Source organism: Rattus norvegicus, chromosome 11 (assembly GCF_036323735.1).
Source record: "Rattus norvegicus strain BN/NHsdMcwi chromosome 11, GRCr8, whole genome shotgun sequence".
Lineage (NCBI taxonomy): Eukaryota > Metazoa > Chordata > Mammalia > Rodentia > Muridae > Rattus > Rattus norvegicus.
Genome location: NC_086029.1, coordinates 83,146,686 through 83,170,111, shown reverse-complemented (window position 1 = coordinate 83,170,111; position 23,426 = coordinate 83,146,686). Strand labels below are relative to the sequence as shown.

The window sequence follows — 23,426 nt, the reverse complement described above, 5'->3', positions numbered from 1 at the left end:
GAAAAACACTCCTACAGTGGAATATTACTAGGTGCCAAGGTGTCAGGGAAGTGTCAGGGTTCTGACCTAACCAATGGGGCAACGCATAAAGTGTGGGCACTACTGTTAAGTGCGGGGAAACTGGGAGGTGGGACCTAGCTGGAAGAAGTAGATCCCCAGGGATGTGACCTTGAGGGGCTTCCTCTCTGTCTCTGTGCTTCTCTTGTCTCTGTCTCTCCTCTTCCTCTTCTCCTTCCTCCTCCTCCTCCTCTTCCTCTTCTTCCTCTTCCTTCCTCTTCCTTCCTCTTCCTCTTCCTCTTCTTCCTCTTCCCCTCTCCCTTCTCCGTACTCCCTTTCTAACTACCAGAAGAGGAACCACCATACCTCTACAGCATAAAGCTCTCTCTCTTCATGGGCCCACAGGAACAGGGCCAAACAACCATGGGCTGAAACCCCTGGAACTATGAGCCAAAGTAAAGCCTTCTTTCTCCCCACATACCTCTCTTTTCCTGCCTCAGGCATTGTGCCACCATGGAAACACTAACTAGCACACTGAGTGTGCAATCCTGCCAAATGCATTTATCCAACGGCCCTTACCAGCACATGATCACCTCACAGTAACTAAGAAAATGCAAGTCAAAACCAAATCAAACCAAAAGACCAAGATCAAAACCACAGACGAGTGAGAGTGCAGAGCCAGGCCCCACACTGTGCCTGCAGCGGTGAGCGATACGGCTGCCCTGAAACCAACCTGGCAGTTCTGAAGACCTACGTTCTACGCCTAGGTTATATCCAAGACATCTAAAAGCTGGTCCACCCCAAACTTAGAAGCAAGCTTAGCATAACTGCCCCAAAGGGGAAACCAAGAGAACTCATCAAGCTGATCCATACCGTGGAATACCATCCAAGTACAAAAAGGGATGAAGTACTGGTGTGGTACAATGTGGACCTCAAGAACGTTAGGCTCATCCCTGTCGCCCGGTGCCATGTGGAAGAGACCCAGAGACCCCAGGCGCCGCTGAGAGGAGCAAGTGGGAAACGGAAGAGAAACAGAAGATGTGGGCACAGTGGAGAGGCAGAACTGGAGACTGGAGGGCAGTGAGGAATGGCCTGGTGTGAGGGGAGGGCTGTCTGTGTCAGCGTCCTGGCCCGTCCATGTAGGAAGGTAGTGGTTGTTCTCCTTATGTAGCACACGAAGGGGCAGTGGTCATTTCAGACTCAGGAACAGAGGGTGGGTTCCCAAAACCTGACAGATGAAGGTCATATCTGCCTTCCAGGGACATTCTGGATGGGAGAAAAAGACTTCAAACAAGTCCACAGGTCAGTTACGTTCTCAGACATCTGGGCACACTAATAACTCAGTCCCGGGGCTGGGGATTTAGCTCAGTGGTAGAGCGCTTACCTAGGAAGCGCAAGGCCCTGGGTTCGGTCCCCAGCTCCGGGAAAAAAAAAAAACTCAGTCCCCTCTCCTCATCCTCTCTGAAGAAGCTGCTCCTGCAGGGATTTCCTTCTCCCCTCCCCTCAGACTCTGCTCCCTCACCTCCTTACCAGCGAGCCTTCCCAGGCCACCTACACAGGGCAGCCAAGTCCTCACCCAGAACATTTGCACACCCCCAGCTCCTTGTCTTGCTTTGCTTCTCTTCATGGAACCTGCTCTGTTACTTATTTAAAACGTAGCTTCTCACACATATTTCCATGGCGGCCGAGTGTGAGCCCCCAGAGGGCTGTCCTGTGGCTATGGTTCACGGGAACCCAGGGCAGCGCTTATCCAGGGTAAGCATTCAACACCTGCTGGGTGGATAGACGCGAAAATGAGTACGGGCCACAAAAGACATACGCAGGGGACTATGGGAAAGATAGGGCTCAGGACGGAAATGGTGATACCTGAGCAGACAGAATGGTGACAACACAGGACCAGCGGAGGTGACAACACAGGACCAACGGAGGTGTCAACACAGGACCAGCAGAGGTGTCAACAGTGGCTGTGCGGGACTGGGGCTGCTTCTGAGGGCCACTCACTGAACTTAGTTTATCAAGGAGACAGGGGAGGAGGGCCACATTTGATTTTGGACAAAGTCAAAGCCACAGAAACACTGGGCTGAACTACAAGCAACACAGATCTGTTGGTTCGAGCTACAGCAGCCATCCTGGGCCATGACAAGGGCTTACCCTGGGGAGGGTGAGACAGTGATCTAGAAAGAGCCTCCTGGCTGCATGGGGCTCTCACGCCAGCCAGAAATGCTTCCCTCCAGACCATTTAAATGAGAAACCAGTCCAAACGAACGTGTGACATCAGCTTCTTGTCGGGCTTTCTGGGTACACCCTGTTGGATCTGACACAGTAAGAAAAGCTGACGGAAGAGCTAATCTCAGGAAGGCATGAGGGCGCACACTTATAACCCAGCACCAGGATTTCGAGGTCCAGGCCATCCTGGGCTACAAAGCAAAACCATACAGAGGTAGAGGTCAGAGAGTCTACTTGACACAGGGACAAAGGAGGAGCTCGGAAGTGAATCTGCAGAAAGGGACACCCAATCTCAAGCTCTAGGATGACAAGCTAGAGAAGGAAAGCAAGGCTGGATGTGCCAGGAAACACAGGAGACCTAACTGGAAATCATGTGGTACGGTGACAACGGCACCCTCCCAAGTTGGCTGAGACAGAAAGAGAGCCATCACGGGCAGCAGAGGCCAGGGAGCCTGAGCTGGCTCCAGGAGGTCAGTAGGAAAGTCTCAGGCTCATCCCAGAAATGCCTGTGCCTCTCCATCTAAATGCACATCCTAGGCACCACCAGGACAGTGTGGACCAGAGACCGGGGCATGACCCAGGAGGTTTTTAGTATTATTAGGGAGCATGTGATTGGAGTGGAAAGATGGACTATCCAAGCAGCTCCTACATTGGTAACTGGGACACAGCAGGTTCAGACGTTTGGTTACAAAGTACTCCCACGGTCAGGACATAACAAGCTAACACATTTCGAAATTTTCTCTCTAAGAGTCAAAATGAGACTTTTTTCTGGTTCCCTGAATGTTTCTTCTAATATTTAATTAACCGTAACATAACCCAAGGTTACTAAAACGTTCTCTATTTATTTCCGGTGTTTATCACTTGAAGGTGACTTGGGAATGCGACTGTGAGCACAGACACAGTCCTGTGCCAGCTCTATATCTTGTGGACATGACAGAGTGCCAGGCTCTCCCTGGAACAAGCCCCAGGCTGTCTCTAGAAGGCTGGGTACCGAGGAGCCACCTCCAGAGACAGACAGACAGACAGATAGACAGACAGAGACAGAGACACACAGAGAGGTAATCTTCAAAAGGGAGAAACTGTAGTCTGGATGCTGTTTCACCTTGGGTCACCTCGGAGGCAGCCACTCCCCGGTGGCCTTGCAGAGTCTGTTCCTGAAGGTCTTCACGGTGCTTTGACCTGTTCGAGAAGTTCTGATTTCCTAATCAGTGCTGAAAGAAATAAGTTCTTGAACAAAAGATGCTCATACACCAAGAGTGTGGTGTCAGGGGCAGACAGGGCAGCTAAGAGATGCCAGGGGCAGGAGTGTGGTCAGCGTCACAGCACTTTCCTAACCCTGCAGGCAGGACAGAGCTGGAGCACATTCTAGGAAGACTGAAGGCACCGGTGAATGGCTTGTGGTATAGGGACCTTTACAAAGCCCAGCAAGAATCAAATGACAGCAAGTGAAGCAAGCCTTCTTTGGGGAGCAGGGGTACCTTTTACCACAGAAACAGCTTCACAAAATACAAATTTATAATCAAGGGGAGCAATGTGACCCCAAGATTGATAAGCCTTTAGCTGCCTGCTGCTAAAGGTTAGAGAAGTGGTTAGAGAAGTGGTTAGAGAAGTGGCTCTCAACCTTCCTGATGCTGTGACCCTTTAATAATAGTTCCTCATGTTGTGGTGACCTCCAACCATAACATTATTTTTGTTGCTACTTAACTGTAATTTTGCTACCGTTTGTAATGTAAGTATCTGTGTTTTCTGCTGGTCCTGGGTGACCCCTGTGTGAAAGAGTCAGTCAACTCCCAAAAGGGTCTCAACCCACAGGTTAACAACTGTTGAGTTAGAACCACTAGCTTACACCTCAACAGGAAAGGTGACAGTCTCTTCAGGTCATTTGCAGCTGCCACCAAGCTTTGTGTGAGGGCTTGTAGCTGTCAGAGATGGGCTCCACGGAGCAGGAAACACATACTCCAAGACAGCAGTCTGACCTTCAGGCCAACTACAGGGCAGGAACTGTGTAGAGGCAGGTGATATGGCAAAGCACCACAGCGGGAAATTATCAATGGGAAAAACACAGACTCTTCAGCCGTGGGTCCGTCCCCTGCACGCCTCCAAGGAGCTGACGGCATTGGAAGAGCAGCAGGATTTGGGATGGAGACAGTATCCAACACAGGGAATGACATGAGCTTAGTTAGGCACACAGGCTAGGCTACAGTGTGCATACCTGATGAAGGGCAGGAATCTGGAAATGCAGAGCAGGCCCCAGCTGCTCTCCCTGCTGCAGCAGAGCATGCTGGTCTTCAAGGTGACCTGGTGAAACCCAAGACCTGCCTAGACTGGCCCTATGTCTTCTCCCTGGAATAGTAAGGTTTCTCCAATGTTAGAATGCTGGGATCAAACAGGGACAGGCTGAGTTACCTCTGGAGACTGCAGATAAGCAAAGCAGGATAGGCTCTGGAACAAACCCCTGGTGAAAGACACTTCTAGATCCTACAGGGTGAAATTCCAGTCCAGGTACCCTTTCCTGACCATAGCGGTTGTCCTATCTTCAGTGCTATGAGGGGAGCAGGAATGGAAAGGTCCTTCAGGCTACGGTGGGTCAGGCTTGGAAGGTTCCCGAACATAAGGACGTACTCGATATAGTCTGGGAGCCAGGTGTGGTGGCGCACAAAGAGTGGAGCACTCAGGAGCGCTGGCACAAGTTCGAAGCCAGCCTGAGCTACACAATGAGTTCCCAGGTTAGTTTAGACTACAGAGTGAGATCCTTTTAAAATAATAATAATAGTCAATCCAATCAGGGCTATGCATACCTGTGATCCAACACTCGGAGACAAAGGCAGAAAAAGACTGGTCAAGGCCAGTGTGGTCTGGATAGCAAGCCCAAAAAACAAAAGAAACTGAGGGCATAGCCATGAGTCCAGGAAGGAGAGTCAAGGAAGAGCTCTACCAAGCAACAGGGACATCACTCTAGTCAACACAAAACTGCCTTGGACCCCTGAACACAGCATGGTCCCTGGCACCAAGCTAGGTACAGGGACAAGGAATTCTGCTCTTGATTCAATATCTTCCACCAACATCAGATTCCATCCTTAAAGACCATCGGCCCCTCTTTCCCAATAATCAGACTCTGAACCCCCTCCGGACAACCAATGCATCAAAATAGATAGGGCAAGCAAGTTGATGAGAGTAACAAGCTCGTAGGTCAAGAACCCAATCCTGGACAAACAGAGGCAGGTGATAAATCAGAGGCCAGAAGAGGTGGGAGCTGCTGGGAAGTCAGGCTGGTGGGTTCAAATCTGTATCCCTTGGAGCTTTTCCTCTGGAGGAGGAACTTGTGGCTTATCTAACTGGTTCACGTTCTTAAGGGCAAGAGGGAAAAGGACACAGAGAGGACATGAGATCCTCCCCCCCCCCCGCCCCCAGAATACTACTGAGGAATTCCAGTTTAACCCTGATACTTCTAGAGGCCTCCCCAAGATCCTGACTAGAAGACAGCTCAGAGTGATGACTATTGTGTGCCTTCAAAAGGGACAATTCCATTCTCAGAAGTCAAAGAATATGAGGAGTGTAGACTGTAAAGGCACTTCTTATGAATGAACTCTGGGAAACTAGCAAAATAGGGCGGGCTGATCTTTCAGGAAACGGTGCCGGATGAAGCGGGAGAGGGACTAGTTAACGCTGCCGATCCATCCCAGTTAGTCTGACTCTAGGACACGCCCCCAGACCAGATCTCCAGGACGCTGGACAAGCATGTGCAGGACAGGGTAGAGGATATTAGACAGGCTACAGGCACAGGAATCGAACACCGCTCACTGGAGCTACCAGTGACAGCTCAGAGAACAGACGTGGGCCATCCACCTCTCACCTTGCACTTGAAACCGGCGGCGGGCGGCAGGAGCTCCCGCAGCAGGGCCTTGGCCACCTCGCGGCTGGCCTCTTCGCTCACGAAGTGGAGGTTAAGCACCTCGTGCGGCTCGAACTTGGCGAGGCGCAGCAGGGAGCGCAGCGCCACTCGAGCCTTGGCCTGCAGCGCCGCGTTGTGCTCCGCCTTGGTGAACATCATGAGCAGGTGGTAGTCCACCGGGACCGCCAAGCCGCCCTCCAGGTTCTTGGCCTTGGCACCGGAGGCCGGCGCCGCGGAGCCCCGGGCCAGCTCGGGCACGGGCGGCGTGGGCGCGGCGGCCCCGGCGCGGGCCTCCTTCAGCCTCTTGGTGGCGCTGGAGAAGGTCTCCCGGCCCGAGCCCAGGTAGTAGAAGGCGCACACTGCCAGCGCCGCGGCCAGCAGCAGTGCGCAGTAGTGCGAGCGCACCGCGCCCAGGCGCGCCATGGCCCGAGCGCACGCGGCCCCGCCTCGGAGGAGGTCCATGCGCCGGAGCCGGCGGCCCAGCAGCCGGGCCCACTCAAAGCAGCACTCCAGGGCCCGGAGCCCGGCAGCGGGCGGCGGCCATAGCGGGGGCGGGACCGCGCTGCCGGGAGCCAATCGTGACCGTGGACACCTAAAGGGCGGGGCCATCGCAGCCGCTAGGTCCTAGGTTCCGACGGGTTAGACGCCAGCTCTCCTTTGCAGATTTTGGCTGCCAGACTTGAGAGGCTGACACCAGACCCTAGACTGGGTCGGCCTGCTAGAGGGGGAATCTTGGTCTTGAAATAACAAACGCTTCAATATAAGACTTATGTAGATAAAGCTACCTTTTCTGTCTCCACATTTGTCTTCTCTCTCTCCTCCCTCTTCCTCTCCTTCTCCCTGACCTTCTCCCTCCCTCTCCACTAGTTAGGAAACTACCTAGAGTTGAAACATTTAAACCAGAAGGTCCTTCTTGTTTCACACATAGGTTTATTAACACCCCAAATGAAAATGGCTTTCCCCATCTCCCTTCACACCTCTGGGATAACCCGGAGAATATCCATGGCCAGCAGGGGGACTTTACTGTCCAAAACTGTAGTCCCTGCAGAGAGCTCCCAAGAAACACCAAAATTGTTTAATTGGCTTGCAAGACTTGAGGGAAAACATGAGATGTCCCAGAAAGTTTTGAAAAATCTTAACTGGGGCATACTGAAGTGACTTAACAAAGCACTAGCCTGCAGCCATTTAACCATCATCAGTCAACAATGCCAGGCAGACAAAAATTCATTAACTTCAGGTTTTTAAGACTTGGCGATATAACAAAAGTTCTGAAGGAAATTGGTCTGCATGCTTCAAAGCGGTGGAGGTAAGAATGCTCAAATGTTCCCGAGTATACAACGGGCTAGCCTTGCCCCCGAGGATGGCATTCACCTGCCCCAGCATCACGTGCTTCCAACTCTGTCCTTTTCCACGGGAACAACAAATCTGAAAAGCAGCCAACCTCTGAAACAGGCCCGGCGGGTTCAACACATACTACTCACCACCGGCAGGGGGACCCCAAGAGGGCAGAATGATCACAGTTGGTAAAGTCATCTGATCCTTACAATTCCATGATATGCAGATATTTGCAACAGGCCAAAGCATGTGATTTCCAAAGCACAACTCATATTCAGTGAGTAATTCAAGTTCTGAGTTGTATTTTCCATGGACACATGGGACAGGAAGTCCAGGCCAGCTCTACCGCTGCCAACTATTACACACCCAGTGGTTACGTGCTTACTCTGAGAACAATTATGCCCAGATGTAAAAGAAAGGCAACATCACCATCGCAGATAGGAAAGACAATAAGGTGCCTGACATTGAATAACTTAAATCCAGGAGACATTAAACTTACCAAAATAAGTGTAAATATCCAATAGCTATAAAAAAAAATTAGTAACCGCAACTTTTCTGAGGTGTTTATAAATACTACCCCAAATCTCTAAATAATTCTGCAACTTGTACCTTTTAGTCCCCACCCATAACATCGATCAAGTGATCTGTCTCTGTTTCTCTCTCTCTCTCTCTCATTATTCAACAATTTTTCAACTAATGACTTATTTTCAGACATTTAGCCCTTTAATTCATGCCAAAGAAATAAAGCAACTTAAACCAAGGTCAAGAAAATACTCAAATAATTCTCAAAATAATCTGCCTGATGCCTGATATAAAGAATAAACCTCGACCAAACCAGCATTTTTATTTCCAGAATTTAACCCTAAGTTGTAGCTTACCTTGCCTTATTCGCTGCCCGTGGGGAAATTTAATGTTGTGGCTTAAGTATACCACTACGGAAACTGCAGCGGTGGGTTCGTGGCAGCCCCTGAGTACTAAGCTGACCAGGAGCACCTACTGATCCCAAGCACAAGGATACCCAGGACATAGTGAAGAAAGAGAGGCCCTGCTCTTGTCTGGCATGTATTCTCACGGGGAAATCAGCAAGTGAAAACTCAGGTGCGGGTAGGTGACCTTTTCTCAGCTTAAAATCCACATACTTGGGTGTATCACAATATGGCTATGTAGACAAAATCCTGATGTGTACCATTTAGGAATAAGTTTAACTTTGGCCAAAGTATATCATTCCTGACCAGGTATCAGGTTTTTTTCCTGTGGCATGCTTTCCGTATCTACTTCAGACCATGGCTCATGACCTCTAAACTCCTTCCCATATAGTGTGGGGGCTTGAACCATCCCTAGTGATTCTATGACATCCGCCTATATACCACCTAGTCCGTGTTTCCTTGTTGAATAGACTCCAAGAGAACGGTGGATATTTTCTATTTTTTTTTTCATCAAAAATATTTCCAATACTGAACACAGCATCTGATCCACTGAGAAAGCTTCAGAATTCTTACCTATCAAACCAGCATTTCACGTCTAAGAATTTATCCTTGTCCTGAAGAAATAACAATATACCAAAATACTTAGCCCTAACAGATAAAAACGTGGGAGCCTGAGATCACAGCAACTTGGCAAGCTGAAGCAGCACCGTGCTCAGCTCAGAGCGAGCTGGCAGCTTAAGCTACCTATGGCCTGTGTGACTAAGGTCCTGGCTCCTGAAGCTCCATCTCTTGGAGCTCGACCTCTGAGAGCAAAAAGATTGCTATGAAGTAATCACCAGTGAGCTGCTTAAGCAAGCACAGTGCCATCCTTAAAGTGATGATATTCAGAGGCGGGCAGATCTCTGATTTCAAGGCCGGGCTGGTCTGTACAACAAGTTCCAGGCCTGCCAAGGCTAGCGTAAGACCATGTCTCAAAAACAAGAAGACCTGGCTGTTCAGCAACTGCACACAGACAATTGTTTAATGTAGAGAAAACCTATACATTTAAGAGACACATTAGCCAACTGCAGTGTGTGTACATTTGTGGACTGACTTGGGAAAACCGTATTTGAAACAAGTGAAAAAAAATCTGATAATTTTCAGCAGTTTAAGGTGCTGAATCATTACACGCGATCCTTTCAAAGATTCACACTAAATGATCTGGAATTTGGTCCCAAGGGCCTTGGCTTGGTGGGTATGGGGTCCAAGGAAAGAAAAATGTTGCCATGAGCCTGTGACTATGAAAATTACTTTGGTACATCTGAAAATTCTCACGTTTTACAACTATTCCCCCCATCTAAGGAAAAGAAGGTCACAGAGCAACAGTCTGCTATTTTCAGTGCATCCAGACCCAAGGCTCTAGAAGGCCTTCCATACCAAGGCAAGGCAAGCTTCCTACCGGGCATTGGTCAAAAAGAACTTAATCTGTAATCCACCCTCCCTAGAACAAGTCACTAAGTACATGTGGCTACTGAGCTCTCACAGTGTGGATTATGCCTAAAACCTGAACTCACCACTGCCTAGTGTTGATTTTGGACTTGTGCAGACTGGGCAAAAAGCTCAGACTGCCACAAGGCATAAAGAGGATCCACAGGTGGCATCAGAACCCAAGTCAACGTCTGGCACTTTGGCACATACTTATAAACCTGGAATGGCCACTAGGGAGGCAGAGGTAGGATCCTTCGGGCTCACTGGTCATCTGGCCGAACTGACAAGTGCCAAGCCATGGAGAGACCTTTCCTCAAATCAACAGTATAAACTGCCTGAGGAGCGATGCGGAAGGAAGCACACGCACATGTTCACCTGCATGTGAGCATACATGCACCCACAAACACATAAGCATGCACACACGTGCACGTGAAATAAACAAGCAACTCTGTAGCTAGTGGGTTTGATTTTAGACGGCACAGGTAAGTGACAGAATTACAGATGACTTTCTTGATACTCGAGTCTTGTTTTCTGGGTGAGGTTTCTGAGTGCTTGTTTGTTTGTTTGCAGCAGGCTCACGTTATCTAAAACTGCCCTGCCTCTAACTCCTGGAACGCTGAGAGTACAAGCACACACCATCATACGTAGCCCTTTTCTGTGACCCAGACTTTCTTTTGGCAGTGATGATGTACTGTGTTTGCAAAACAAAACAAAAAGAATAAGAAAGAAAAGCAGGCTGTTTGCCTCCATTTGAAACACTTGCTGCAGGTTCTCCTTAGAGACTACTCTGAAATGAAATGCAGGGCTTAAGACTGGTCACTCAGGGTATGGGCCGACTTTGTAGCCTCCGCTGTGGGTCTGCTTTTCAGCCCTCCAATCCTTCCATCCCATTCACACAGAAGCGGGGTCTGTTTACTAAAAGGACGGAGTGTGGCTGGGCTGCAAGATTCAAACTCCAAGAGATGTATCAGCTATTATGGGAGAAACAGAAGAAGAGTCCAAAGTCTCTTTAAAAACCAAAGTCTGTGTTCTTTAGTGCATGAAGTAGGGGCTGCAACGTCTCTGAAATCAGGAAGAACATATTTTAAGTATCAATGTGGATTTCTGAACTGAAGTGATCGAATGCAACATTGTTCGAAAGAAGTTGGAGCATTTACAGTAACTGTGCCAGAAGTGAGATATTTTTATTGACTTAATATTGTAAATTTTCAGCATACAAAGTAGTCAATATATTTACAATTCTTACATAATGTACATTTTAGAATAACTATAAAGATAATGTACTTTGCTTCATTTACAATGACAAACTACAGTAAAACTACATTCATGAATTAGATACAAATCCCCTACATACTAATAAAAAGTAATGGAGTGTTGGTTATACATTCTTAAAATCCTTTCTCAGGTAGCATGAAATAGTACAGATGATCAGCCTTGGCGACCGGAATGATCCAGAAACTTCACAGAGCACAAGTAAACATCTATTTTAAAAGGCGCCCATCATTTCTAAAAGCTAACCTTTAGCCTTCGTGTAAAATGGTGCTAAAACCTTGGAACACAGCAAGCTTTCCCTGTAAGAATTAATTAATACCCAAAATGAGGCTGATGAATGAGACAGAACTAGAAAATAATAGTGGGAAGACCAACTCGAAGAAAAATTGTATTCAATTGAATCTTTCTCTGTGCACATGAGGCCCCCCCCCCCCCCCCCCCCCCCCCGCCACAGCAATCACTCGGAGGTGGCAGGACTCTGCCAGGCAGAACCTAGGTCTCATTAGAAAACATTACAAAAGTAATGAGTGGTGAGTTTAACTTTCTAAGACTTCCCTTTGTTAATGCTTTCCATTGTAAAAAATGTAGACTTTTCTACAATTGATGCTTTCAAATTCCAATCTGTTCCTCTAAACTTCACAAGGAGGTTCTCCACAGTATTGCAAGTTCCTGTCAGACACAGGGAAAGCTCCTGTTTTACAGTGATACTGGATCCATTCACACACACATGCTTTTGAAGCACATGTCAGACCTTGTCACGGGTCGGCTTAGCCTCCAACTAGCAAAGCAAGTGACCATCTCTGCAAAACAAGAGCAGCTGCCTAGGAATGGAGACATGGACAAGGCTGACAGCGACCATGGTCTCAGAAGTCCTCCAAGTGCTCCCGTGACACCAGGAGAGAAAGGGTGATGTGAAAGCCCAGCTGAGTCATAAAGCGTACAAAGGGAGGTTTACGGCTCCCTTTGCTTCATCAATCACTTTGTGTGTCAGAAGCCCTGGGTCCAAGGAAATGAACTCGGTTCTTATGGGTATAGGACATCATTGTAAAAACCACACAGCCCTGGCTAATGGTCAAATCGCAACCACACAAAGAGTTCATTTAAATGGGCAACCTAGGAATGTCTAATTACTCAAAGTGGGTAGCAGTTTAGTTTTAAACACAGCTTGGCTTATAATCATATCTAATATAAAAATAATTTTATTTTTAAATACTCCTAACATGATCACAAATTAAAATTCTGTAAAGTGTGAGTGTATATTTTTTCCCCAAAAATGCACCTTTGCTGTACTAACGTACAAGTCGCAAGCTGTGTTACTTTGGGGGAAGGAAGTACCAGAGTTCAGTAAACTACGGTGGACACCAGCATCAATCAACTAAGCACACTGCAGGGCTGGAATTGACTTTTGAGGGCTGGAAATCTCAGGAATCTTCAGCATGGGTTGCAATGGAGCCTGGTGAACTCATCAGCTCCATCACCGATGTCTACATCCACACTGAAGTTGTGCCTAGGAACCCTTCAGAGCGCCTCTACTGTTCTGGCAGTAACCCAGTTTTCACATCAATGAGAGCATGAAAAAGAACTAAGAATGATGAAGAATGACACCATTACCAGCATGCCTGTCCTGGAGAGACAGCAGGGCATCAGGAGGAGCAGGCTGGGTGTCTGGCCGGCACCGTGTGCGCTCATCTAATGCTCGGAATGCTCCACACACCACAGAAAGCTGTTAGCGAGCACAGCACGACTCCTCTAAGGGGCAGCCGGCCTCCTTATAACTCTCCATTAAAAGCCTCGCTACACTCCAGCCCTTTCTCTCAGCCAGTTTGTCAGTACATTGAGACAATGAAGTAAGCCACAGCAATACAGTTTTGTGGCCAGCCTTTCCACAGTACTAAATGATGGAGCTGAATCTGAACTCTAAAGATATTCAGAACCATGATAATCTTTAAGGCATTACACTTGAATCTTTAAGGCTTTTTTTTTTTTCTTTTCAAAAAACACGCTAGTCATTAAAGGGCAGCAGATACTACTGAGGGCCACAGCCAGGAAGGCAGCGGGTCCAGAGGAACTGCCCCAAGCAGCGGAACCAAAGGGAGCCCCACCTGCACCTTCACAAACAAGGCAGGAGCTCCAGGAGCGGCCAAGGGGCGCTGTGGAGGAGAGGCAGCCGGCTTTCTTCCCTATCCTTAGCCTATTTCTCTTCCTTGAACATGTTTTAGGACAATAAATTTCAAAATACATACCAATTAAAATATCACACACCAGTCCTTTTACTTTATCAAAATGCCTACAAGACCAGATGACCTGAAAGCCTGAGGTGAGACAGCAAGGACAAAATCCTTTCACCCTGTGGGAGTTTACATTTCCCCAGAAACAAATCACAACAGATTCTTAGCCTTGGTGTGATGGCTTACTAAGTACTGCATGTTTGCAAGTTGGCCGAACCAGGGGACCTTATCTGGGTGGCAAATTTATTTCAATAGAATCTCTCCTTAGATTTGATTTTATATTTAATTAAAATAAAGCTCTATATACTGTGGGGAAAATGTTAAAGTGTTTACTTAATTAACTATAATTTTACATACATTTCAAAATGTTCCTGTGACACTGAGTATTGATGCTACTTACAAATACCTTGTAAAGGGTTAAGCGCAGTCAACAGTGCTGGCAATGAGCTACAAGGCGGTTACTCCATCCCGTCCTTCGACAAGACACATCGAGCAGAGCTGGGACCAGACAAACTCACATGTGCATAATTTTGGAACTCTAAAGGACTTATTTTACTTAATTCTAAAGCTATATACAAGATACGATTTAAAAGAATGTATACTGTTGTATAGTACACAAGATAAATGTAGAAAAAAATAAAAGGACTTTATTGCTGGTAAGTTTTAGTATAAACAGGAAAAAAATTAGCTTTCTCTTCCATTACATGGAGATTTTTCTTTCACCAAGAGTAACACTAAAAAATATGTATCTTAAAATGGATTAATTCCAAATATAAAAATGCCCTAAAATATTATCTTTGACATCACCGTGTTTGGATGAAAGCCCGATTTTGCAATAGTCAATTTCTGAAATCCGGTTTTGTTGCACTGATGATCTGTCAAGGTTTCAGGAAGTCAACCTGACAACAGAAGCTGAGCTAGGATTCTTTGGGTGATGGAAGAAAGAAAACAGTAAAAGCTTCTCTTCACTATGAGACAAAATAAATCTAAAGAGTGAAGTGTGGTCTACTCACGCGGCAACCGTGTTGCTGGGGCCTGGAGGACAATGACACCTCTGAACAAACACGGTGCGAACCCACTGGTCATGGCAACTGCACTGCACACTGTGGGTGCCACGGCTAAGCTACCAGAAAGCACGCAGACCTACTTCTGAACCACCAACGATTATGAGGACAGCACATCCTCCAAGCAGGTGAGATAACTGGTTCCACCTGACGCAGACACAATGACTGAATGTTCCCAGGGGAACCAGAGTACCACCATGCATGGCAAAGGATGGAGGGGTCTCCAGTGTAGCACCTCAGAACTTAGAGATGCTTAGATCTGGATACAACTTTATATAAAAGCGCAACCCAGTTTAAAAAAAAAAAAAAAAGGCTTTTCTCTTCTCAAATCAAAGAGGAACTACAGTGGATTTCTCCCTTTCCCAGTTATGAGAGATCGTGTTTTCATTTACAAAAATCCAAAATGAATGGGTACCATTTTTTTCCAAACGATTCAATGCCTACCAAAACTAAGTGGAATTAAAGTAGTAAAAAATGTGTGAGTTTCTGGTTGCACACATTAAGAATTCACCAAATTTCATAGTTTCCCCCTTTTAAAAGGATCAGAACTTCTGTGAATCTTGCTGGAAACGATTGAGTTTCTCTGGATTATTGGATGCCATTTGAGAAAAATCACGGAAGATATCCTGGTAAGTTTCATCACCTGTGTAAAAGGAAAATAAAGAGACTTTTAAATTCTATACAGTTTAGATATTAATAAAACAACATTCACTTCTACTCATACTACTTTAAGATTCATTACACTTCCAGTATCGTTTTTTTTTTTTTCTTTTTTTTGGAGGAAAAAGGCCAGCTAACAATAACACCAGAAAAGTGTGTAGGAAAGGGGAGGCTATACCTGAGAGAAGGGTCTCAGACGCACCGCAGAGGGAAGCTCAGAGTTAGAGAGGAGCGAGACGCAAGCGGTTGAAAGCAAGGTGAAGAAACACAGTCGTTAGCACTCGAAAGAAGGGAGGATACTTGAAATGAAGTAAACAGCACATTTTTATAAGCAAATACTTTCTTGGATAAAAGTTAAAAGAAATGAGTAAAGCCAGATACTGGTGACGGTTCTGATGGCACCCATTACGACGGGCTGCTGACAGGCTGGCTAGACATCAGGTGGGAAAGCTTCGTACACTATCACCAACTAGAAGCACCCGCGCTGAAACAGTTTGTAAAAGGTAGCTCACACACATTTTGAGGTTTAGAACTAATGTATCTCATCTCCTGTTCACTGAACTCAGTAAACAGAAGGCCATAAAGTTGCTATGAAATCAGAGCTCCACAGCGTCTCCTGACTTCTGAGCAAGAATACTATGCAGAACGGAAAAGGAAACAAGAATTTGCTCACACTGTGTGTGCTCAATACTCTTGTGGAGGTGGAGCATATAGACAAAGACAGTATAGCGAGCTGGACGCGGTCCTTTTGCTGAGGAACTATGTACACAAGTGCAGATTAACCCCTTGAAGGAGAAATCTTATTCTGGGACGCTGCACTCATGATAACTTCCTGCTCAGCACTACCTTGGTACAGACTCCTGGCACACTTCTGGTCACTTGAGCATGAGGTACAGTTTGGTGTGATTCTTGTCACCATGCTGTTTTAGTGTTCCCCTACGACACCATGCGTCCTATTTTATGACAATCTTGTTATTAAGTTATTGTTAACAGTAAACTCTGCAAGTCTTTGAAAGCAAGATTGTGGGAGACACAGGCGTCATACTGAAAGCTAGAGAATTAGAAAATGACTGAGGAGCAGATAGAAGTCTAGTAAAAAAGTCTAAAAACATAACAAAGATTTTAATAAAAAGATGTTAGTGCTCTTAACATTTAGTGCTTTTTAACATTTAGTCTCTGTATGAAGCAATTTATTAAAATCCTGGAAATTTAATCATTACATGAAACAATCGCCTGAACCCAATCAATCTACTTTACAAGGGAAGTACAGTGGGAAGAGTCTCGAGGGCTGGCTGGAGGTGGTCATGGCTCACACCATCAGGACTCAGGCACACACACTAAAGGGTACTCCACTGCCCAGTTATACACAGGACAAACTAACCACCCATTTCTGTGCTTGGCCATCCTACTGGACACAAAATAACTGAGAGCAGCGCAACATTAAATAACAATTAACAAACCATACAAAATACTTTAATTTTTTTCTCTTTTTAGATGTTGAATTAAAATATGTAAAATATTTATTGTAAACATTATAAATATTTTAAAATACTATTCAGATAGTCTAGAATTTTACTTTCCAAGAAAGTGTAAAGTGCAGATTATAATACAAAAATACCACATCGATTTTACCAGTCAACACCAGAAATAACATAAAAGGCACACATTACATATTCGGGAAGAAACAGGAGAAGGATCTAGCAGACGCTAACGCCAAGTCGTTCACAGATAGCACCAGATGAGCATTCTCAAGTATTACAACAGTACAATGGCAATATATGGCTTCTACATTCAGTGATGCATATTCTGTATAACGAGCTGTTTTTCTTTATGATTTTCTAGTGTTTGATTTTAAATCACCTAGTATATATTATACAAGTACGTTTTTAGTAAAACCATTGTACCATGCAAAACTAATTCTAAGACCTTTCATTCACTGGAGTAAACACGTCCTTGGAGGAGAGTGTGGTGCTGTAATCATTGGTTTCACAGACTGCAAACATTTAAGAGTTTCATACAATACAAAAGGAAGTTTCTAGTTCCACACACAAAACTCGGTAAATTCAGTTTTTAAAGTTACTAATGCTCTATTAGTATGCTAACTTCCTTAGACCTCAAACTGTGTTGTCAAAAGCAACAACTGTGACTCACTTAAAATATCCAACACAAGGTGAACTTCATTAGCTAAACTTTAAGGGGAATTTTAATCATTTGAAAATTTTCCCGAGGCAAATCTGATTTGTCTGAACTAGAATACATAAACAAGATTCTGGGATACATTATCCTAGACTCTTCCTATTAATACACTGAACAGTTCACTACAAAAATCAGCTAAGCATATTATCTAAGTTACTTAACCACATTTTTTCCTATTCAGAACGTTCGAGTGTTGTATGTGCCTGAACAATTCTGAAGTTTCAATGTATACACTCCTATGTCCCACTGACAAGTGTCAGCTCACTTCTGTTTCCCGTATCCAGAATATTCATCTCAGCAGCAGTTAGCATGACTGAAAGGGTTCAGTGACCTCATTCCTGAGGTGATGTGACACCCACCCTCTGTGACCGCAGCCATCATCCTACTCCACCAGTTGGGAGTATTTTCCTTCTACAAATGATTGGGCAGGTTCCAGAAGCTCCAAGTTCACATGACCAGAAATGGCTCCCTAATGCAGTGATGCCCCACTGGTTGAGAACCTGCTGACCCTGACCCTCGGGAAGGCCCAGAACTGGAACTAGGAAGCACCTAACTGATTCCCACCACTGAGACCAATGTGCGCTATCCCTCACCTGGCCAGGCCTCCTAAGAGTTCTAAGGCTGCTGAAAGAGAAGCCACCTTCCTTTCAGAAGCCGTGTGCTCTTACTACTGCCTTCCATGAAAATGGGAGTCCATGGGGCTGTAAATACTAAAGTTGAGATGGAATTTCTTAGAGGTAAGTCCATGAGTGCCAAGCATCGTAACTGGGTCCTTTAAACAGTAGGCCCGGCACTGTCAAAGGACGGACAATTCCTGTGCCTCCGAACTGCACAGAGTTCTGATGTTTCCTTCCCATGGCTCCGAAGCCGCCAGGCAAAGAGCTGTGGTGGAGCCAAGCACACCTGACGCACCAGGAAGGACAGAGAAGGGAAAGCACCAGGAGCGCAGGCGCTCGCCACATCACACCAAGTGTTCGCCTTCAAACACTGGGCCCTAAAACTGGGCTTAAAAATCTAATTATTTTCAAGATACTTCTCAAATAGTTTCTTTTAATCTTATTTTTTACCTGGCATCGTTGGCAGAGTTAATACTTTTCAACTTCTAAATTAAAATTTAAAGATGGTTCAAAAATGTTTTAAAGTGAGGCCTGTTTTCAGGTTTTCATTAAATTGAAAGAACAATCTTTTCCTACCGATTCCTGGAAGTTCCTACACTTACACACAACTGCACATGGACAATAGTGAAAGGGACATCTGAGCACTTCAGGGTGACACAGAAGAAATTCAAGCAGAACCAGAAGTGAAGCCAACAGGGAGGTCCTGTCCTGGCAAGTCCCCAACTGCAGAGCGAGGGCGCACTGACTGCTGGCCTCTGCCATCTGACTCGCCAGCTGGGCAGGCATAGTTAAGCAACTTAAGGAAGGTGCAGCTGGCTTAACGGTTACCTTTACAATCTCAGGAAAATACAAACGTAACAACTTACAACCTGCAGTTCACTGCTACCTCACAAATGTCAGCTCATCTCTTTGATCAACTTTTATTCAAAGTGCTTAAACTTACAAAGGCCTCAGAAGTGACCTTGTAATACTATCATTTAAAGATATGTTACAAAATTAGAACTTATTTAAGAGCTAACATTCAACTCTGAAACAAATGGGTGAAATCCAGAGTTAATGCTGAGTCTGACCCGTATTAGCGCACTCACCACATATCGGAGTATCCTGACCTGGTGGTACACTGAGCCATAGGACTAAAGTGAAACACCCTAGATAAGCAGTATCTATCTGATCCAGGCCCCTTCTTGTTCCTTATTATATCAGGCCAAAAATAAATAGTAAATACAGTCTCTGAATAGAAAAACCTGGCCTCACACTGACAGATTCCTATATCGGTACTGACACAGTTAGAGATTACTGTAGTTAAACTAAGTGGCTGAAGATAACAGAAAATACAGAAATTTCAGAATATGCTTCAGCAGCGATAAGAGATGCTATCAGCAGGCCACTTCAAAAATAATAATATAAATATTCATTTTCATAAAACAAATATATTTTTATAAAACAAATAGACTCATTGCAAAGTGAATGTCTTTCTGTGGGTACTTCAATCATGAGTTCCTGACATGGTTAGTACTCTGTGTCTGACTGTAAAGCAAATTAGAAACTCATACACTCAAATCCATGAACTGGAATGCGTGTCACTTCCTGTGCAGATGGCTAGCCAGCATGTGTCCATCAGACGGAAGAGTTGTATTAACTCCTCTCCCTTTCCTTATGCCAGGACCCACAGGTGATAAGCACTGAGGTGACCATAAATTGACATTTTTCTAGTAAGTCTACCTCGCCATCAGGTTTACAAAACACTGCTCTAAATATATCTACTGACCCCAAAAAATAGGACACGATTGCCTGGGGCAAAGCTACCATAAACTTTTGCCTTTGAAACTAATTCTATACCCACTGTGGGCGTTTAACTTACTCATAAGTTTTTACTTTAAATCTTCAACTCATTCTCAGACTGGAATGCAAAACGCATCAATAAACCTTTCTTGGCATTTTCTATACTAACTTTTTATGTACAAAACACATGGTGATTTGTTCTTGTTCCCTGAACACAATGTATAGAAATTCCCTGAATAACAAAAAGAAAAGCATTTTGTTATCTTCACTGGACAGCTAACGAGAATCCTTCGGGAAGCTGCTCTCTGCACATTAGAGCCTGTTGGTCAGCGCACTCCCTGTGGAAGGCTCGTGGAAGACATCTATCTGTACAGCAGCCAGGGGCTCTGCAGCCAGAGCTGACTGAATACAGTACAAGTGTACTGAAATAGAAACAGGAGTCTGTGGGAAGGCCCGGGACTAGCCACCCAGGCATTCGGTAAGTACAGTACAGAAGCTAACAGCTCACAATTTACAAGTACATTTTAAAAGCTCTAGAACACCACACCAGTTAGCTAAGGAACTATGAGTCTTCCAATTGTAAACTGATAAATTCCTGAATGCACTTTTTATACTGCATTTCAGTATGATTGTTAGTAGAATATTGACCTGGCTGTCCATAAAGTCCTTCGGATTCCCGCATTTCCTCATTCATTCTTGCTAAGCGTAACCTGGAAGGGAAGAAGAGAGCTCTTAGAGGCAGTCACACAAGTACTCGTGGACAAATGAGCAGATACACAAGCATTAGTACATGTGGGCAGGCACTGGCTCAACTATTCCTGTACTGGCGTCTTTACTGACAGAGAACTCAGGGTGCTGGACCAGCATCTGCAGAACAAAAACAACTGCATCTCGCCTGCCCTCCTATGACCCTCATGAGGGAATAGTGAGTGACCCGTACTTCAGCCGTGTGCCTACAAGACCTTAGGTTGCCTCCTCTGGGCTTCAGGATTCCTGGCTGCTACAGCAACCTGATGAGCATATTGCTTCTACGGTGGGGAGCACAAGCCTGCACGGTTCACTGGCTTACCCTGAGTGAGAGAGTCTCCGGCACATGGGAAACCTGCTCCTTCTAAATATTGGGAATATATTTTGATATACAAGTACTGTAGTGAATAGCTAAGGATTACTAAAATTTTCCTAAGGTTACCATACTGGTCATACACTCTTTGGAGGTTACTAACCCTCAAAATGGAAGACAGGTAACACTGGATTAAAAAACAAGCATTTCTTCTTTTTCTGAAAACAAAACTCTGCTACATGGAAGGTGTTCTCTGTGGTGCCTGCCTGGCCCTAGAGGCTACCACGCCATCTGCAGCCTTGCCAGAGCCTTTGCGCTCTCTTCTGAAAGCTCCATCTGGTGAAAACAGCGTCTGACACTGGCCTTTCAATTCACCTCCTCTAGTAACCGTGTGAACTAAGGATGGCTCCTACGTATTCCCCTGCTACGTGGTTTCTCTGAAAAGGCTCTTGACTACTTGGCTTCAATTATCAACTTAGTATGGGCCAGAGTTATCTGGGGGAATCTCAAATCAGAGGTTGTCTGGAACAGACTAGCCTGCATACATGTTTGTGGGCATTTTCTTGATTGCCAATCAATACAGGCAGCAACAACCTTCACAGTAACAATAACTCCTCCCTGATGGGAGTCTCATTGGCTAGAGGTTGGGTGAGGGGAAACATCACAAGTCCAAATCTCTCAATGTAAGCTTAAAGCAGCCACAGGGTTCTCTGAACTGAGAGCGTCATGGACGGGCATGTTTCTACTCAAGACCAGAGGGATCACCAAGCCTGTTTCCTTTAGCCCAGAATGGAAAGATCACATGACTTAAAACCTGCTTCCATTAGCCTCATGAAATGAAGTACAGCTGACAATATCTCATTTCTAGGTTCTAAGTATAACACACTACTTTGATCTAACATTGCAAACCAACTGAAAATCACCAGACTCTCTATTAGATCATGGTAAAAATAATTCAAATATTCAAAAAGACGCATTTTGTGTTAAAAATAATCATGTGTCCATGTGAACAATTTGTTTAAAAGACTGCTGTCCCTCCAGCTTAATGAGCCTCTATTTCTCAAAGCAATAGAGTCTAATTACCCATTGCTCCACCCGTCCCAAGCCCAGCTCTGTACTCTAAAGAGAGCAGTGGGGGCAATCCTGGCTTCTGTTTCTGCTGCTCTGCAGTGCAGCAGAAGTGGCTGAGAGTCCAGCATTAGAGCAAACACTCCGGTGCAAAGTTGTAGCTTTAACAGTTATTAATTCCTCGAACTGTCGGAGCTGAGCCTCCTTGTCTTGAGAGTGAGGGTGCTAAGAAAACCGCCTGTCAGAGTTACTGTGAGGAACAAAGGAGCCTGTGTGTTTTAGAGGGCGTACACACCCAGTGTACCCAGCAGAGCAGCACAGACAGAACAGGGAGCTGAAAGCTCCCAGAGCTTGGTGTAATGGTGCACGCCTTTAATCTCAAGCACTTGGGAGGCAGAGGCAGGAGGATCTCTGTATTTCAAGGCCAGTATTTCAAGCTTTAGCCAACATACTGAGCTCTAGGACAACCCTGGCATGTACATGAACAAGCAACAGGTAGCACAGGAAGTACGTATGAAGGGGACACTTACAGCGTTACTATGTCAGCATTGGCTGCTTCCACAGCTATACTCAGAGGGTCCTTCCCCTCTTCATCAGTGGCATGTTGATTGGCACCTCGCTTTAGGAATAAACATACCTGCCTGTTTAAAGAAACAGCATTTCTCAGACAGTATGAAGATGAAAAAGATCCTTTTCACCTCCGAACCTAAAACGTTCTACCTAACTTAAACAATGCTGTTAGAAAATTCTTCAAGCGGCCTACAACAGTCAATGAAAGACTTCAATAAAAAATGAGTGAGGTCTTTACAAACCCAAGATAAACTGCTTAGTTCATCTCGTACACTAGCCATACTGGTTAGTTATAAGTATATACTAGCTATTATGGTTAGCTTATAACTGTACACTAGCTATACTGGTTAGTTACATCTGTACACTAGCTAACTGGTTAGATTATAACTACACTAGCTATACTGGCTAGTTATAACTATATACTAGCTCTACTAGTTAGTTGTATCTGTACACTAGCTATACTGGTTAGTTATATCTGTATACTAGCTATACTAGTTAGTTACATGTATACACTAGCTATACTGGTTAGTTTATAACTATGCATTAACTATACTGGCTAGTTGTATCTGTACATTAACTACAGTTGTTAGTTATTATTGTCAACTTGACATAAACTAGAGTCCTGGAATGTGGGAACCTTGGTTGAAACATCACCTCTCTCAGACTGGCCCTGGTTGTTGACTGACATGGAGGAGGCCCGCCCCCTGTGGATGACATTACCATAGGCAGGTAGGCCTGGGCCACAGGAGAAGAAAGCAGCTGAGGGCTTGCTTTAAGAACGCACAATGCTCGTACATCCAGCCCCAGGGGACCTGACACTGTCAGCCTCCTCAGACACTGCACTGGTGCACACACACCCACACACAGACACACAGTAATTAAAAATAAACTAGCTGATTAAGCCGGTAAGCAGCAGTCCTCAGTGGTCTCTGCTTCAGTTCCTACGTCCACATTCCTCCTCAAGTTCCTTCCCTGATTTCCCTCCATAATGAACTGAATGGAAGAATGAGCCAAACGAACCCTTTCCTTGCCCACAGCACTTATGGTCATGCTGTTTATCACCACA

General features: G+C 45.4%; 2 protein-coding genes across 6 annotated transcripts in view; both read right to left on the bottom strand.

Annotated features, from left to right (window-relative positions):
- Xxylt1 (xyloside xylosyltransferase 1) overlaps positions 1-6,680 on the bottom strand; it is a 132,448-nt gene extending 125,768 nt beyond the window's left edge. For both annotated transcript variants that reach the window (XM_344027.10, XM_063270940.1), the window contains exon 1: positions 6,077-6,680. In XM_344027.10, coding sequence (XP_344028.5) covers positions 6,077-6,577 — 501 coding nt within the window. In that variant the 5' untranslated portion in view covers positions 6,578-6,680. The remainder of the gene's footprint in view (positions 1-6,076) is intronic.
- Positions 6,681-11,006: 4,326 nt separating this feature from the next.
- Acap2 (ArfGAP with coiled-coil, ankyrin repeat and PH domains 2) overlaps positions 11,007-23,426 on the bottom strand; it is a 115,664-nt gene continuing 103,244 nt past the window's right edge. For 3 of the 4 annotated variants that reach the window (XM_006248489.5, XM_006248487.4, XM_006248491.5), the window contains 3 exons: positions 22,321-22,431; positions 20,311-20,372; positions 11,007-15,050 (listed from right to left, as the gene is read on the bottom strand). In XM_006248489.5, coding sequence (XP_006248551.1) covers positions 14,950-15,050; positions 20,311-20,372; positions 22,321-22,431 — 274 coding nt within the window. In that variant the 3' untranslated portion in view covers positions 11,007-14,949. The remainder of the gene's footprint in view (positions 15,051-20,310; positions 20,373-22,320; positions 22,432-23,426) is intronic. The other variant, NM_001034006.2, reaches the window with a different exon arrangement.